General features: G+C 42.5%; 1 protein-coding gene across 1 annotated transcript in view; it reads right to left on the bottom strand.

The window, feature by feature from the left end:
* GMPS (guanine monophosphate synthase) overlaps positions 1–18,188 on the bottom strand; it is a 54,790-nt gene that overhangs the window by 17,888 nt on the left and 18,714 nt on the right. Inside the window, exons 3-11 of the mRNA XM_035133403.2 lie at positions 16,512–16,626; positions 11,195–11,292; positions 10,333–10,436; positions 8,843–9,036; positions 8,113–8,278; positions 6,253–6,404; positions 4,082–4,255; positions 3,423–3,528; positions 1,511–1,626 (exon numbers count right to left, since the gene is read on the bottom strand). Coding sequence (XP_034989294.2) covers positions 1,511–1,626; positions 3,423–3,528; positions 4,082–4,255; positions 6,253–6,404; positions 8,113–8,278; positions 8,843–9,036; positions 10,333–10,436; positions 11,195–11,292; positions 16,512–16,626 — 1,225 coding nt within the window. The remainder of the gene's footprint in view (positions 1–1,510; positions 1,627–3,422; positions 3,529–4,081; positions 4,256–6,252; positions 6,405–8,112; positions 8,279–8,842; positions 9,037–10,332; positions 10,437–11,194; positions 11,293–16,511; positions 16,627–18,188) is intronic.

An 18,188-nucleotide genomic window follows, 5' to 3' on the forward strand; every position in this document is an offset into this window, starting at 1 on the left:
TCAGATTTGTTATTTCTAAACCACCCAGCATCTACTACACACAGTACAAATATAGAATCCATGGGTTATTTGTGAGGCCTGCCTGGTGTTTTTACATGAGTAGAATGTGTGCTTTTATTTAAAATGCATCTCCGGGTTATTTATGGGGCAAAGGAATTCGTTCATCCCCCCCCCCAAAAAAATATATAGTCCGGCCCACCACAAGGTCTGAGGGACAGTGGACTGGCCCCTTGCTGAAAAAGTTTGCTGACCCCCAAATCAGAGGCATTCCCAGTTGGTAGGCACTTGGCTTGTTGTTGTTGTTTAGTCGTTTAGTCATGTCCGACTCTTCATGACCCCATGGACCAGAGCACGCCAGGCACTCCTGTCTTCCACTGCCTCCCGCAGTTTGGTCAAACTCATGTTCGTAGCTTCGAGAACACTGTCCAACCACCTCGCCTTCTGTTGTCCCCTTCTCCTAGTGCCCTCAATCTTTCCCAACATCAGGGTCTTTTCCAGGGAGTCTTCTCTTCTCATTGGAGCCTCAGCTTCAGGATCTGTCCTTCCAGTGAGCACTCGGGGCTGATTTCCTTCAGAATGGATAGGTTTGATCGTCTTGCAGTCCATGGGACTTCTCAAGAGTCTCCTCCAGCACCATAATTCAAAAGCATCAATTCTTTGGCAATCAGCCTTCTTTATGGTCCAGCTCTCACTTCCATACATCACTACTGGGAAAACCATAGCTTTAACTATACGGCACTTGGTTACTCCTGTGCTAAATGCAAGTTAACATGGTGCTCTTCAAATGTTGTTGGAGTCCGACTACAACCAATCCAGCAAGTATAGCCAATGGCAAGGAATGCTGGGAGGTGTAGTCCAGCAACACTGGGAGGGCACCTAGGGTTGCCAGACTCAATAGAGGACAGGACTTCTGTGCCTTTAATTGCCCTGCTCTTTTGAGTCTGGAAACCTTAAAGAGAAACCAGCAGACCCTTTGTTTAATTTCCAAGCAAAGGGTCTGCTGGTTTCTCTCTAAGGTTTCCAGACTCAGAAGAGAGCAGGGCAATTAAAGGCACAGAAGTCCTGTCCTCTATTGAGTCTGGCAACCCTAAGGGCACCATGCTAGCTACATCTTATATAACTAATACAAAAGAAGTTGGGGAAGGGAATCCGTTGTAAATTGATAGGCTATGAAGGATCAGAACATAAGGGTAGAAGAAACCAAGACAGAACACATAAGATGGGGAGGGGAGGGGATTCATCTTGAGAACTTTCTTGAAGGAAGAAAAGACACTGCAGGGCCTACTCTGCAAACAATGGCTTAAGGAGAACTGACAGGGAAAGCCAGCATAATCTGATGGGAAATACAGGAAGGGAAGGTGAGGATACGGAGCAGGAGGGATGGGAAGAATGTCATGAGGGTTCGTCAGCAACTGGCTAAAGAGACAATTAAGCCAAGCTTATCTATGGCAGTGGCTTATCATAATCCACATAGGAATTTAAACCCTTCAATTCAAGGCACAATAATTACCTTTTTAACACTCGCAGAAAAGTCTGCTATGATTTTCAAAATGTTGTTCGTTTCAGGGAAGTCTTTGCAAACGTACGGTTCTTCGGCACATATTACCCTAATTGCAAGGCCAGGACCTGGAGGAAACAGTATTGGAAAAGCACCGTGGAATCGGTTAGCAACATATAAGTGGCAATTTGTCTTTCAGCAGTGCTACGTACATGACTGCACTTGTAAGTGTTTTGGCCATGCTGCCATTTATCTGCAACATGCTTGGCTTGCATATGCAAAAGCAGCAGTGAGGTCTGAAGCACCATTTACTCTTATTGTGAGGCTTCACTTGAAAAAAAGAGAAGAAAATATGCTCCCTCCTGCTCCCAGCTCCATGTGCTACTTCCTTGATCTCCCTTGCCCTATGTTTGGTTTTGTTTCTCCTCCCCACCATAATAGCCCAAACCCCTTCGCATTCTTCAGCTTGGAATAGTTTACTTTGCATTGTTTGGAAAGACGATCACGCAGTGAATCCTGCAAGACCTGCTCCCTGCATACCAGGCTTGGGAGGCCAGGGCCTTGACTGACTCTAGCTACAGTGGTGCCTCAACTTACGAATTTAATCCGTTCCGAAGGCACCTTCGTAGGTCGAAAAATTCGTAAGTCAAAAAGCGCCGCTGGAAACCTGATTTCCCATAGGAATGCATTGGAAACGGAAAAATTCGCAAGTCGAAGCAACCCCATCTAAAAAACCCTATCTAAAACCACCACGGTTTCCGTTCGGATGTCGAGTAATTCATAAGCGCGCAGCCATTTGCCCCATTCGAAAGTCAAAACATTCGCTTGTCGAGTCGTTTGTAAGTCGAGATACCACTGTACAATGGCTGTTTCTGCAGCTCAGGATGGCTACAGATTGGGGGGGGCATAGGCAAACTCAGTCCTCCAGAAGTTTTGGGGCTACAACTCCCATGATCCCTCACCACTGGTCCTGTTAGCTAGGGGTGATGGGAGTTGTAGTCCCAAAACTTCTGGAGTTCCAAGTTTGCCTATGCCTGGTCTAAGGGTCGTTGCTGGGGTCAAGATTTAGCTTTGGAGATGTATTATTTTTGCTTACAGGTAGGTAGCTGTGTTGGTCTGGGTCAAAGTAAAATAAAAAAATTCCTTCAGTAGCACACGAAAGCTCATACCAAAATAAAAACTTAGTTGGTCTTTAAGGTGCTACTGAAGGATTTTTTTTATTATTTTTGCTGTTAACCAGGTGTTCTTTTTATGGTTTAATTATAAATCATCAGTGGCTTGTTAAATTTCATTGCTCGTTTAATAATAGGAGGTCTCCATAAGCTTATTGCTCAATGACCATTTAAATTTTGTGACGGCGTGCAACTGTTAGCGAGCCGGGTTAACCTTTTGATGTTGTGAGACCCGTTGAGCACCGTTAAAATTATGGAAAGGCAGCATACAAATAAACGCCGTGTTGGAATTGCATAAAAATTCAGTAAAAAATTATAGTTTTAAAGAAGATTCCACTTAAAACTGTGCAGGTTTTTGACTACAATAAAGTTTCTATTGCAAAGTTTTGATACAAGCACCAACACTGTCAATAATAATAATAATAATAATAATAATAATAAATAAAAATTTTGTACCCCGCCCAATTAGGCTCCAACCACAATCATATGTATACACACTTCCATGAACAGAAAATCTTTCCTTGTGCAGAAGAGCACCAGTGGATCCACTTCTTGGTGAATTCTGCTAATGCGATGATCCCCTGGGCTGCATCAAGGATCACCATGGCTGAGCATCTGCCAGGAGCCCACATTACAGCAGGGGGTCCACCATTAAGAGCCCCCTGGGAGATAGACTCACTGAGGGAGGAGGCCCCTGTGAAGGATGTGTTGCTCAAAGTCCCCTCAAAACCTGGAACAGAAGCCACCTCTACCTGGGAATGGGTGTCTTGAGACCAGCTCTTCAGGCAGACCCAGTTCTCTCCCAAGCACTCTCACTTCATCCTTATGGAAATCTTTCAGTGGTTCTATTACCTTCCCCTGCAATGGAAAACAGCGCATTTCGCATTCAGGCCCTCTCTTTGGAGTAATACAGAACTAATGAGAAAACAAATCTAATACAACGATGCCGCTATACAACTGGGACAGTACGGTAATTGAAACCTCGCCTCTCCCACCCCAATGAAAACTTCGCAGGAGCCAAGTTGGCAACAGGGAAGTGATTCAAAGCACTTAGAAACTTAAAATTAATGCAGTCTAGCTGTTTTTGGTCTCCTGGTGATTAAAACAGAACAAATTTACATCATAGACTGGATCTGAAATGGTTGTTCTGTTTATCCAGTATAAAAATCTCTTTGTAAGTTGCCCTGTATACAAATAGCCATGAGATGTTGGATGAGTATTGGGGTGGGGAGAAGGCCTTTATATGTGAAAGGACATGTGAAAGGACCACTACCAATTTCTAAAAGTGTTACTTGGAAATACTGCCTAAAATGCTCAACGCTACATACAAAGCCATGAAGGAAACGCAGCAGGTGTTGCTGACCACAGTCAACTGGCCCACCTGAACAATTAGACGCAACTTTCTATTTACCTCTTCCCTCAGCTTTCTGATGAGCTCTGTGTCGTTGTGATGAGTCTTGATGACTTCTGCTTTGCCACTGGCAACCACAGAAGCACTTTCAATGAGGTCGGGCCTCAACGTTCCCTGAGCGAGGAAGACTTCTTCCGGTTTCAGGTTCATTTCTCCAATAACTTCATTAGCAATCTGTGGGGTTTGGGGGTGGGAGAAGAGGAGAGAGAAGCGGAGAAGATGCTTCCCTGTAATCAAGTCCTCAAATTTTATTACAAACTGTAGGCTTCATTTTTCCTCAAGAACTGCAGCCCTCTCTGCATGCTCAGGAGATATTCATGCTCCTTGCCTTCCACTTAGTACACGGGTCCCCAAACTACGGCCCGGGGGCCGGATGCAGCCCAATTGGCTCCCAATCCGGCCCGCGGCGACCCCCGCCACTCGCCCGCTCTTATGGCGCGCAGCGCGGCTGCGCTCTTCCAGGTCGGAAAAAAGAGCTGAAAATCCTTTGTGCACATGCGTATGGGCCTCTCCCGACCCAGAAGAGGTCATTTCCGGTGCACTTCCGGGTCGGGGGAGGCCCATACGCATGCGCACAAACGATTTCCGGCGCTTTTTCCGACCTGGAAGCGCGCCGCCGCGCCAGTAAGCGCCCGTGCGCATGCGCACGGCCGCGCACTCCCCCGCCCGCCGGCCCGCACTCCCCCGCCCATCGGCCCGCCGCGCGATCGGCGTGGTGGGAACCGGCCCAAAGCCCGGTAAGTCTGGGGACCCCTGACTTAGTAGGAAGCATAAATTTAATTTACCAACATTTATCCATCCCCTTATATTGTTAATGTAACAACTGATTTTACCAAAGCTATGAACTCTGTAACATTGGGAAGGAACCATGAACTGTATGACAATGTAGCCCTCTTTATATTTTTTTCAACCATAGATATTACACTATTACAACATTACAATGTCTAAATGTATTGTTTCTGTTGGCACAACAATAAGCGTGTGTGTGTGTGTGTGTGTGAGAGAGAGAGAGAGAGAGAGAGAGAGAGAGAGAGAGAGAGAGAGAGAGAGAGATGTTTGGCATTCTACACACTGTGTTTCTACCAGTTTTGTAATCATGCAAGCTGTTAGCAAAAATGCATTCGCTATTTTTTAGCCAAGCTAGCAATAAATAAACTCTTAAGAGTCTGTTCCAGCTGCTGCAGCAACCTCTTTCTAATGATGCAAGCATTCCCTTTATAGCTATTTGTGAATTAAGTGTCAGGGTTAGAGAACAAGTGCTTTAAGGGCCAGCTCGCCCTGCCAGTGCAGAATTACAACATGGACATTCTGAGCGTACACAAAATGCAAAGGATACTGGGTGACCTCTACTGGACAAAAGGATGGGTTCTACTTTAAAGCCTATTACATTTCATCTATATTAAAAGCTGGACTCCAGTTATAGGTACTCTGTTGAGGAGGGAGCTGCAGCCCTCGAATAATCAACTACTGCCACCATTTCACTGATCTTCCTGGCTATTCCAGAGCTGTGGAACTTCCTTTAAAAAAAGGAAAATAACACTTCTCAAGCCAGTAAGGCTCAACCTTGTTATTCCTATTCAGATCTCCTTACAAATCTATACCACAGAAACAAACTGACAAGAAACATCTGGGTGAAACATCTGGAGCTACCACCAAGTCATTTAACCAGAGACCTCTAAGTCCAAGGAAAAAGTGAAATAAGGACGTATTAAAATAAGAACAGTATATTCTAACTAGCCATTACACTTGAAATATGTCCTAAAGGAGGTAACCTTAGGTCTTCATAATGAGATGGAGGTTGACCCTTTGGGGTGTAATATCACTGTGACGATGTCTCAGTCATGCTACGAGCACATCTCTGAACAAGAATGCATCCCTAAAATGTTGGGAACTGCTGAATTAACAGAAAAGAGGCTTTCTCAGCTCTATATCTAGGGTAGAGGTTTTAATTTGGAAGCAAAATGCCCAAACCAGCTAATGGGTGCAGAGAGAGAGAGAGAGAGAGAGAGAGAGAGAGAGAGAGAGAGAGAGAGAGAGAGAGAGAGAGAGAGAGAGAGAGAGCGCGCTAGCAAAAGTAAAACTTTAAAACTGAAAATTCAACATGCTCCTCTTGAAAACTAGGGTGGGTGAGGGTACACTCGAAGTTTCTCCCTAAATTCTAGAACAGATACCTTCACAAAGGTGTCACCAATAATTTTGCGTTTTTCCTCGGGACTTGTTGTCATATTCAGTGTTTTGCTAATCCTTTTGCGTGGAGTTCTGTCTTCCTCAGAGATGGGCAGAGTTGTTGTGCCATTGTAGAACGAATGAGCTGCATTTACCACTGAAGAAACAGACAAGGTTTGCTATTAAGAAAAACTCTGAAATGTCCAACTAAAACATCCTTTCCCCCCCAGCAAAACATTTCCTCTGCTCCCCCCCCCCCGCCAAGTTATACTATAGCAGGTATAGGCAAACTCGGCCCTCCAGATGTTTTGAGACTACAATTCCCATCATCCCTGGCCACTGGTCCTGTTAGCTAGGGATCATGGGAGTTGTAGTCCCAAAACATCTGGAGGGCCGAGTTTGCCTATGCCTGTACTATAGCTTTATCAATTGGTGGTGGTGGTGGTAAACAGACCAGTTTAAACACAGGGTACTAAAGAAAAAAACAACAATTTGGCAACTAAACTGTAGAATCTAAAACCATACTCAACGCTGGCTTTTACAGACTCTTGTTTATTGTCATAATAAAAGGCAAAATTGTAAACTGCAGCCAGTCATTACCCATAAGACAGAGAAATTACAGTAACCTTTCTTCCATGACAGTGTGTAAGCAATCCCAAAAGACGACGAGAGGAGGCTTGTTATATTATCGCTACTACTGTATTGTCACGGCACTTTAAAAAGCAACAGAACCAAGAGACAGATCCCTGCTCTGCAAACCTTACAACAGAGACATGGGGAAATCAGAGATTACAGGCAAGGAGTATTGACAACCTCTGGTCTGGGAGCAGAGGGACTACCTCACAAAGTCTGTGTCTTTCTTGCTTCAGGAATCGGCCATTAACCAAAAGGAAGCATTTTCCTAGAGCAAATGACTATCCTAACTTAGAGCCACTGGAGAATGCATTGAACCAAACATTTCATGGGAAAATATGGCTAATAATAATTTATTATTTATAGCCCATCTATCTGGTTGGGTTTCCCCAGCCGCTCTAGGCAGCTGCCAACAGAATATTAAAAAGATGAGAAACCATCAAACATTAAAAACCTCCCTAAACAGGGCTGCCTTCCGATGTCTAAATGTCAGATAGTTATTTCCTCGACATCTGATGGGAGAGCGTTCCACAGGGTGGGTGCCACTACCGAGAAGGCCCTCTGCCTGGTTCCCTGTAACCTCACTTTTCGCAGTGAAGGAACCGCCAGAAGGCCCTCGGCGATGGACCTCAGTGATGGGGGTGGAGACGCTCCTTCAGGTATACTGGGCCAAGGCCATTTAGGGCTTTCAAGGTCAGCACCAACACTTTGAATTGTGCTTGGAAACGTACTGGGAGCCAATGTAGGTCTTTCAGGACCAGTGTTACATGGAGCGTGGGAGAGCCCAAAAACAGGAGACGTATACGCGGCAGAGGGGGTAGCTTCTAACATTGTGCCAAGAGAACTTTTATTTGTAATCAACAGACTGCCCTGTTGGTTTGAAGTTGCAGCGATTGTTTTCCAAGGGAAAAAAATATCTAAACTGGGTTGCACTCCCAGAGTTGTTGGGCGAGAGGTCCCATCAATCCTGGCCATTGGCCATGCTGAATGGGACTAATGGGAGTTGGAGTCCAACAACATTTGGAAGGCACTATGTTGGCTAGCTAAAGCTGTAGAAGAATCTGCAATTTTCTGGGCTGCAGACACTGAAAAGCAGTTAATGGTCTGAAACGAATCTAATGTTAAAACAAACAAACAAACTTATAAATGCAGAAACTGGCATTATGGAAAGAAACCGGAACTTCAGTCCCCCCCCTTTCTTTTTATTTGTGAAGAAAGGAGTGCTGTTGTACCTTTGACTTGAATTCCCAACTTTTTGAGTGCTTCTTCTACAGACTGGCTTTCCCTCTTGCGCATGAATCCATTATCTATATGCACTGCTATCACCTGGTCTTGGTTTAAAGCACGGTTCAGTAAAGCTGTACACACTGTCGAGTCCACGCCTCCACTGAGTAAAACCTGCAAGGGTTGACGGGGGCAGCGTGAGAATCATTAAAATGAATTTCAATCAACAGAAAAATGCCTTCACCCACACACAGAATTTCATTTGCTTTACTACCTTCCCATAATTTACTGAGCTGTACACACTGTTGAGTCCACGCCTCCACTGAGTAAAACCTGCAAGGGTGAGAATCATTAAAATGAATTTCAATCAACAGAAAACTGCCTTCACCCACACACAGAATTTCATTTGCTTTACTACCTTCCCATAGTTTACTGAAGTATCAAAGCCACCATACACCAAACATGGTAGGATAGCATCCCACACTTTTTGTAAAAAATGACATAGGCTAAAGCAGCCTTTGCTGACCTAATGCCCTCCAGATGTTTTTGACTACAACTCCCATCTGCTCCAGCCAGCACAGGGGGCTGATGGGAGTTGTAGTCCAAAACATCCAAAGAGCACCTGGTTGGCGAAGGCTGGGGTGAACCATGTAAACAGGAAGCAGTAAGTTGCATTATAAGCAACTGCTATTCTTGTGAAGAGGAATGAGCATTGAAATCAAACTTTAAAAGTCTTACCAGGACTTTTGACGAGCCTACTTTTTCTTTTATGTCTCGAATACACTCCAGTTCTCTGTTTTGGACGGTGAAGGTGCCGCTGCAGCCGGCAATATCATAAAGGAAGTTTTTCAGCATTGCTTTTCCATTCACTGTTAGGCTAACTTCAGGGTGGAACTGGGCTCCGTACAGTTTTTTAGACTCATTTGCTATAGCTTGGGGTGTAAAAAGAAAAGAAAAGTCGGAACACTTAAGAATCACATCAATATGGACAAGAGACCATTTATATTTGGGTGGTGAATTGCAAATAAACAATAAAACTAACCAGACGGAAGTATTTGTTAAAGTATGGTTAAATTTTGTATCTACCATCATCCTTCCTGGGGATATTTAAGCATATGCTATTGTTGATCTGTGTGTAGATGCACATTATTATTATTATTATTATTATTATTATTATTATTATTATTAACCTATTAGTCACTTTTTTGTCAAAGTTAACACAAAGCAACTTACAACAATAAAGAACACATAGATTAAAACCTGTATAAAAACAAAAGAGAAAAATCTAAAACACATAGCATAGAATTTAGCTATGTGAGGCTAAAATGTGGTTAATCTGAGGCAAGGAAACAAACAGTATATGCTGAAAAAAATACATTGGTACCTCGGGTTACAGATGCTTCAGGTTACAAACTCCACTAACCCAGAAATAGTACCTCGGGTTAAGAACTTTGCTTCAGGATGAGAACAGAAATTGCGCAGCGGCAGCGGGAGGCCCCATTAGCTAAAGTGGTACCTCAGGATAAGAACAGTTTCAGGTTAAGAACAGACCTCCAGAACGAATTAAGTTATTAACCCAGGTACCACTGTACTAGAATAAGACTTTCTTTTTGTAGTAAGGATTGCTCTTGGCTTACTGGTCATGATTCAAGTGAAATAAACCCTGGTCTGGACGTAACACTGAGCCAGGAATCATGGCTTGCTCCCCACACATGATAGCAGGGAGGCTCAGAACCACCCAAATTATCCCGAATGTGCCAAACCATCAACTGTGATTGCCCATGATGTGATCTGGGTCAAAGCTGTTTCCGACATGAATTCCTTTGGAAGATGATCATAACACTGTGGTATCCAAACTTCTCTAATTTAAAAAAACTATTTAAAAAATTAACTCCTTGCAATTCATCACTGAAAACTAAGATGACGGCCACACTTCTCTGTTTCAATTGGACCTTGCCGATACACATTTTTAAATCCTTAAGCTTTGCTAGGAATCTAAGATGCAAAATGTTTGCCATTCAAATGTACAGATATGGGAGATTCCCAAGTTGCACTAGACACACTGAACTGAATGGACTTAAGTCTGTTGATTTCAATGGGTTCATTCTCAGTACTGTATGGCTAATGTTGGAAATCGCCCATTAGCTTTGCATTGGTTTTTGTTCCACATTTTGCTTGACAGGTTCTTTATGAGCCAATCAATGGTTAACAGTGAGGAAAACACAAACCTGCTACAACATTTCCAGACTGTGCAACAACCTTGAATCCATCCGCTACTTTATCTACACTATCTCCATGAGTGAGGAGCACAATCTCGTCCTTCTGAAGTCCCCTAAATAAAAACAGGAAAAAACATGATCACCAAAACAATGCATATTATTATTATTATTATTATTATTATTATTATTATTATTAAAAGCCCTTAATGAAAAATTAAGTTCTATTTATTTATTGCACAATTAACATTTTTCCATATTTCTTCAAAATGGTTCAAAAGGAACAGATTATGTCCAGAGCAGAGAACCGTATTTTTCCATGTATAAGACACCGGCATGTAAAAGCACCCCCTATTTTTGAGGACACAAATTTAAGAACGGGGGGGGGGTGGCTCAGAGTTGTTTAGCTTTTTTTGGGAGGGGTTGCCAAAAATTGCTCTCCCACACGCGGCGAAAATTCTGCCCCTTGTCTGTCCCCTCACCGGCAGAAGCTGCCAAATGCTCGCCCAATTGCCGCAGCATCAGCCAATCAACACCAGCCCTTGACGCAGCAACCAATAGCACACCCAATAGCTGCTGACAGCTGCAGCAGCAGCAGCAACCAATCAAACGTCCACCCATGTATAAGATGACCTCCACTTTTTAGCATAATTTTTAAAGAAAAAACCTAGTGTTATACACGGGAAAGTACGATTATTGGGGAGGAGCACAGGGGGCTGCAGGAGGAGGAGGGGAGGGGTAAGTCTTCGTCCTGCTGGTGAAACGCTGAATCCAACCTACAAGTTTCCATTAAAAACTGCCCTTTATAAACCTCAAGGCTGTCCCACAAATTAGCTTCCCCTTCCACTGTTTGGTGACAGAAGTATCTGCATACCTGAACAATGAACATGTGTTATCCAGCGTGATGCTGAAGACTCCATCTTCTCTGACATCTTTCTTGTGTACTGTGCCGCCAAACACCTTATTCATCATCTGACAAAAATCAGAAAAAGTCATTGAGCTCCCACAATTCAGTCCTACCATCAGCAACACTGGGCTCCCCTCCCCCTTTGCACTACCACCACCACACACAAAATTAGCCAGGGGTCAGGCAACACATTCAGCATGGTGGAAACCCGTAGCCAGCTACAAAGCTGCAGCTAATTTGGATATTCAAATTCAACACTGCAAGTAATTTCCACAGGATTCGTAATCCAGCCTCTCTTCTGTTTGCCTGCGCTGCTCCCTTCTACAGGTGAAACTCGAAAAATTAGATTATCATCGAAAAGTTCATTTATTTCAGTAATGCAACTTAAAAGGTGAAACCAATATATGAGATAGACGCATGGCATGCAAAGCGAGATATGTCAAGTCTTTATTTGTTGTAATTGTGATGATTACGGCGTACAGCGTATTCTAGTTTTTCGAGTTTCATGTGTAAACTGCTTTTGAAGAAATAACACCAAAGTGTAGGTTTGCTTCAGGTAAAAATCAGCAAGGTAAATTTTGGGAAGTGTGACTACCCCTCTCCTTCCTTCCTTCCTTCCTTCCTTCCTTCCTTCCTTCCTTCCTTCCTTCCTTCCTTCCTTCCTTCCTTCCTTCCTTCCTTATGTTAACCTCCACAAAGGAGAGGTGCATTTGCCTGTTTCTCAGCATACATTTTTTATGGGTGGGATCCAATAATACAATGTAATAACAGAGCTACTGGTGCCAAAACATTCTGAAAAGGGTTTGTGGTAATTTATTGTAGCGAGCACATATTCAATATTTGTTGGTTGTTTTATTGTTTTGCAGAACCATTTCTAATTTTTTTAAAAAGAAGATTATTCACACACCTAAAAGATTCCTCTGCAGAGTCTAATAAGCAGTTTGGAGGTATGAAAATTGCTTCAAGCTACGATCACAAGAAAACATCTACTGGATAACCGCATCTCGTGTCATTGGATAGCCACTGAACCCAGTTTCAATTGCTTGTAAATGCTTAGGCCTTAATCTCACTGACAGTTGAATTGGCAAACCTGTCTCTGGATTATACTGCTCAAGGCTGCAGCTCAAAACGCATTGCTCCTCTATTCTTCCGATTCCCTATACAGTACATGGAAGAACATCTACTGTTCTGTGCTCAGGGCATAGCTGCCAAGTTTTCCCTTTTCTCGCGAGGAAGCCTATTCAGCATAAGGGACAATCCCTGTAAAAAAGGGATAACTTGGCAGCTATGGCTCAGGGTACGGATCAGGCTTCCTCAACCTCAGCCCTCCAGATGTTTTTGGCCTACAACTCCCATGATCCCTAGCTAGCAGGACCAGTGGTCAGGGGTGATGGGAATTGTAGTCTCAAAACTTCTGGAGGGCCAAGGTTGAGGAAGCCTGGTCTGGGTTTTCCTGGATGGAACGGCAATCATATAAGTCCCTATCTGGAGTCAAAGCGCTACAACTGTAAAACAAATTTGTTACCTAATTTACTGTTTGCGAGAACTAGGCGCCATTAATGAGTGCGTTCAGGCAGGTGTGTGTGTCCAAACCATCATAAAAGTGATCTAGGTGCATGGTCCTTCAGGATAGCTCAGTTGGTTAGATCATGGTGCTGATGATGCCAAGTTTGCAAGTTTGATCCCCTGTATGGGACAGCTGTATAGTCCTGCATTGCAGGGGTTTGAACTAGATGATCCTCAGGGTCCATCTTTACAATTCTATGATTCTATTGTCTGCATTGAACATATGGAAACATGCAAGGCACTGCTTTTCCTGGTTTCCAGATCCTTTAGTGATATGTATTTATAAAGCACTAGACTATCTGCTTCTTTATTACAGTGTTCATACAGATGGGGAAAGCCATTCATTATTCCTTCAGCATCGCATCATAGCAGAAGATTATCCGTTCCACTCAACCAGTGGGGCCAATGTTTCTATCTTGGATTACAGCCTTCGCCGACGACAGACTTGTGCGTTTAAGCATGACTATTGCAGTGAGCAATCTGAAAACTTGCTTTATTATTATTTCTCACTATACTGTATTTGATCTCTCACAAAGCCTTGCTATTCGAGGGAGTTCTGTTTTGACACGGCATCACGCTTGACTCGTTTCCACATTGTTGCAGCAAACTTTTAAGCAGCGGTATTTGATTTCACAGAGACGAGCAGACCCCGTACACAGTCTTTTGCAAGCTCACTCAGGGTCAGTCCTGGGGCTGGTGTTGTTGTTCCTGGATTTGCGCACTAATGCGCTGCAGCACAACACTGAGATAGTCCCACTTCCCGGCACAACACACACTTTGGAATTTGTATAGACAGAAACCGAGGTACCACTGTATAGCCCTAACCCAAAAGAAGAAGTTGCTGAATTACAACTTATCACCAAGCTCAAAACCATGGAGGGACCTCGTTTGAACAGAGATATCGGATTCTTATCTCATTATACATGATAAGCGATCTTCAGCCATCTCAACCCTTGCTTTTTCATGCAAAACCATTTGCAGTCGTTTTCGGTCATCAACAGCTATCAGTCAGTCAATCACCCACTTCCACCACCCTTCTGAGTGATCCCCCCTCCCCTCCCCATCCCCACCCCTTCTCTACATAAGTGCCTGGGGACTTCTATTTCACTGTATCTGAAGAAGTGTGCATGCACACGAAAGCTCATACCAAAATAAAGACTTAGTTGGTCTTTAAGGTGCTACTGAAGGAATTTTTTTATTTAGGTTCCATATCACTTACTTCCAATGTATAAAAATGAACTGTATAAAATACTTTCTTTTCAAAAAGAGAAACACAGCCACATTGGACCTCTCAGCCTCATTCATGCTGCTCTCACAGAAATCTGGACTTCTCTTGCTGATATCCCTAGGTTCATGCCCTGCTCTCTATTTCACGATTCATTAAACTTTTCCCACTAGACCCATCCTGCAGGGCACATGGCCAGGTAAACCACAATGATTCTCATGGTCTTGCCAGTTCCAAATGCTCCTTCCCCTCTTCCCATTTGCTTTAGAAGTTCATGCTCATTTTAATGTATGCAATTCTCCTGGCTCTCGGTCATCAACCCCCTGGCCTTTCTAAGTTCGTATTTACCTCTTTTCTCAGCTGCTCTTCTTCTGTGCTCTTGTTCCTGGCCATGTCAGGATCTATATTCCAGAAGATCTCTCTCTTCTTCTTCTTCTTCTTATTATTATTATTATTATTATTTATTTATACCCTGCCCATCTGGCTGGGTTTCCCCCGCCACTCTGGGCGGCTTCCAACAAATACCAAAATACAGTGGTACCTCGGTTTATGAACACAATTGGTTCCGGAAGTCTGTTCATAAACTGAAGCGTTCATAAACTGAAGCAAACTTTCCCATTGAAAGTAATGGAAAGCGGATTAATCTGTTCCAGACGGTCCGCAGAGTACTTAAACTGAAGTGTTCATAAACTGAAGCGAACTTTCTCATTGAAAGTAATGGAAAGTGGATTAATCCGTTCCAGATGGGTCCGCGGCGTTCGTAAACCGAAAATTCATAAACCGAGGTGTTCATAAACCGAGGTTCCACTGTACATTAAAATCACAGATTAAAAACTTCCCTAAACAGGGCTGCCTTTAGGTGTTTTCTAAATGTCAGGTAGTTGTTTATCTCCTTGACCTCCAATGGGAGGGCGTTCCACAGGGCGGGTGCCACTACCGAAAAGGACCTTTGCCTGGTTCCCTGTAGCTTTGCTTCTTGCAGTGAGGGAACCACCAGAAGGCCCTCGGCGCTGGATCTCAGTGTCCGGGATGAGCAATGGGGGTGGAGATAGGACTGAGGCCGTTTAGGGCTTTAAAGGTCAGCACCAACACTTTGAATTGTGCTCGGAAATGTACTGGGAGCCAATGTAGATCTCTTAGGACCAGTGTTATGTGGTCTCGGCGGCCGCTCCCAGTCACCAGTCTTGATTCTTGTATTCAAGCCTTCTTCCTCCATGCCAACTCATTCTGCTGGTCACAACTTAGGCCTTGTCACATCTTCACGCCACTCCAACTTTCGCTCCAGCTAAGGTATGTCAGGTCTAGCCTTTCCAAATGTCATCCTTTTCTAGCTACCTAAACTCCCTATTCTATTTTACGTTGATTATTGCAATCATTTGCTTACTGGTTTTTTTCCTACCCCTCCACTTAAACCTATTATCTCTATTCTCAACACTTCCCAAGTGCTTCATTTTCTTCTCTTCATGCTTTAATCGTGTTGCACCTCTCTTGAGGTTTCTATCCACTGGTTTCCTCTATTGAAACGAGACCACTGCTGACTTCCAAGCCTCTTCACGGTCTTGGCCTGTTACCATCTTAGTTGTTTTCTCTCCATTCTCCTCCTTGATCTCACCATTCATCAGATACTAATCTTCTTACTAAGCTTCCACTCTCCGTTGTGCTATTCCTTGTCCACAAGTATTCTCTCTCATGACCCCTTCGGGCACGGAAATCTCCCTCTTGATATATTTGGCAGCCTTCCTCTTTGTTCTCATTTAATAAATTATTAAAACACACATTTTCTCTCTCTTTCGCATTTCATTCTTGATAACGTCCTGCTTTGATTCACTTGTCTTCTCATCATCGGGGCTTTTTTCCTGCCCTCTTAACTTTTTGCTGTTGTTCCATTTTTTCCCAAACCACCACCTCTCAAATTGTTATCTGGATTGGGAGCCTACAGAACAGGGACCTCTGCATTATAGTCATATTCAGGACTTCGTGTATCTTAAGCGCTTGTTTTTTTTTGTAAGTAAACCTAAGGCCTGTGCGTGTAAAGTTCTCACAGTGCCTCAATGAGAGCCCCGTATTAATTTGCGTAAATGCTAAGTATCAAAGCAAACTTAAATACCAATACAAGCCCATTTAATATAACTGACAGGCCACAGCCATCCTGTTTTTTAAAATTATGCATGTTTTCCCCTCAATAGCGATGGCCTCAAAAGGCTCATGAATCACCACACAGCAGGCTTCTGTACACTTTGAACAACAGATGTGCTTGCAAAATCCTTGTATCCATGCATAGATTGCACCTGGGACTGCACTGTGTGTGATACGCAAGGAATTAATACACAACCATTTCTCAATTTCTTCAAAGGGGCGCTCATCTGCATCTGCTTAAATCAACTTCAAACATAATTTTCATGCACTGTGCAGCTATACAACACACACAAAAGCCAGCAATTTGCTTCTTAACTGAGCTACAAAAAACATACAGCCATAAAATGATATTTGCACCTGCATGCCATAGCAGATTCCGAGAACTGGTTTGCCTATCGTAAATATTGCTGGGTCGAACCAGGGAGCATCTTCTGCATAAACTGAATTTGGTCCTCCAGATATGATAATAGCCCTGCAAAAGAAACAGGTATTTTTTTAAAAAAGAAAATAAAAAAGTAAAGATTGGTTTTTGGAACTAAACCACTTTAATAAAATTTCCATTTTAATACCTACTTGCAAAAAACAATAACAAAAAAACACCTTTATAAAGAAAGTTGTGGCATCCTGATCTATAAAATGAGCTAGCTGTGCTTTACTGTAACAGTGAATTCTCAAGACTGACATTAAAAACTTTTTTTTAAAAAAAAAGTTCATTAGTGCAGCTTTTAAAAAATTAGAAGCAAATAAGAACCACCCTATAGATTTCCACCTTTCTAAATTTCAGCATCCAGCAAAAACAAAAAAATTATGCTATATGCCTATGACTCACATCTCCCTAGTTTAAAGGTTGTGGGGTATTATTGATTTAAGAATCTGAAGCTTCTTTGTTAATTCTTACCAAGAATAATTCTTATAGGTGTTGTGAAAACTTTTTTTAAAAAACCACCCCATAGTTTATTAGCATTTTTACAGTATTACACAACAGTATAGTCCTTTATTCCCCTTCCTCCCTCATGCCCAAGTGTAGAGAGAATCTTGCAAATGAAATATATGTTGAAACAGTGAACATCTCAAGGCAAGTTAAACATTACATTCTTCAAGTGTCTGCATCTGTACCAGGGTGGATTTGATTTAAATCAAATCAATTTAAATCACTAGTCAGTAAGACTTGATTTAAATCACTAGTCAGTATGACTGGATTTAAATCATTTTTTTTTACAGAACGACTCATTCTTGCTGGTATAATCTTAATATTTACAACCAGATGAAGGTTTCATTTTTGGAATGATAAATTTTCAGAGTAGTTTTTACAGTTATATCAAAAATTACTGATGTGGTTATACCGTGTTTCTCCGAAAATAAGACACCGTCTTATACTATTAGAAATACACAGACAGATAATTATGAAACTATTGTTTATTGGAAGGAGGAAAATAACCATTTCCTTAATAACAATTTAAACAATTGATTTAACTAAAACACTAACATTACAGCATATGTATCCAGTTAACTGTTGTGGTTAAATTGATTCCCCACCCCCCACCCCCTAAAATAAAAAACTTAAGACAAAACTTAAAACAAATCCTTATTTCCTGATGAATAGCCTTTGGACTATAATGTAACTTAAATATAAAACTATCTTTAGAAAGATTTTTCCTCCGAAAGCATTTTATTTTAAAAATCTGCTCTTAATTTTAAAAATCTGATTTAAATTTAAAAAATCATTGATTTTTATCCACCCAGATCTGTACATGTTAAGCCACAATATGGTTTCCTGGAACCATGCAAGCATGCTGGCTTCTGGAAAGATCACACCTGCCTCTTCCACATACAGGGCAGCAGGTAAGCCAAGATTTGGATTAGCATATTGTGTGGACCACGGTTGAGGCATTTCCTCCCTCTCCATAAGCTGTAATCGCAGCACAAACATTGGCTACAGAGTTCATGCTTAGGGAAGAGAAGCTTCAAGCCATCCTCTCAGGTTTGGACAACAAGCTAAAGCAAACACCAGCTTGGCAGCCTTGCAACTAAGCT

This window comes from Zootoca vivipara, chromosome 5 (genome assembly GCF_963506605.1).
Source record: "Zootoca vivipara chromosome 5, rZooViv1.1, whole genome shotgun sequence".
Classification (NCBI taxonomy): domain Eukaryota; kingdom Metazoa; phylum Chordata; class Lepidosauria; order Squamata; family Lacertidae; genus Zootoca; species Zootoca vivipara.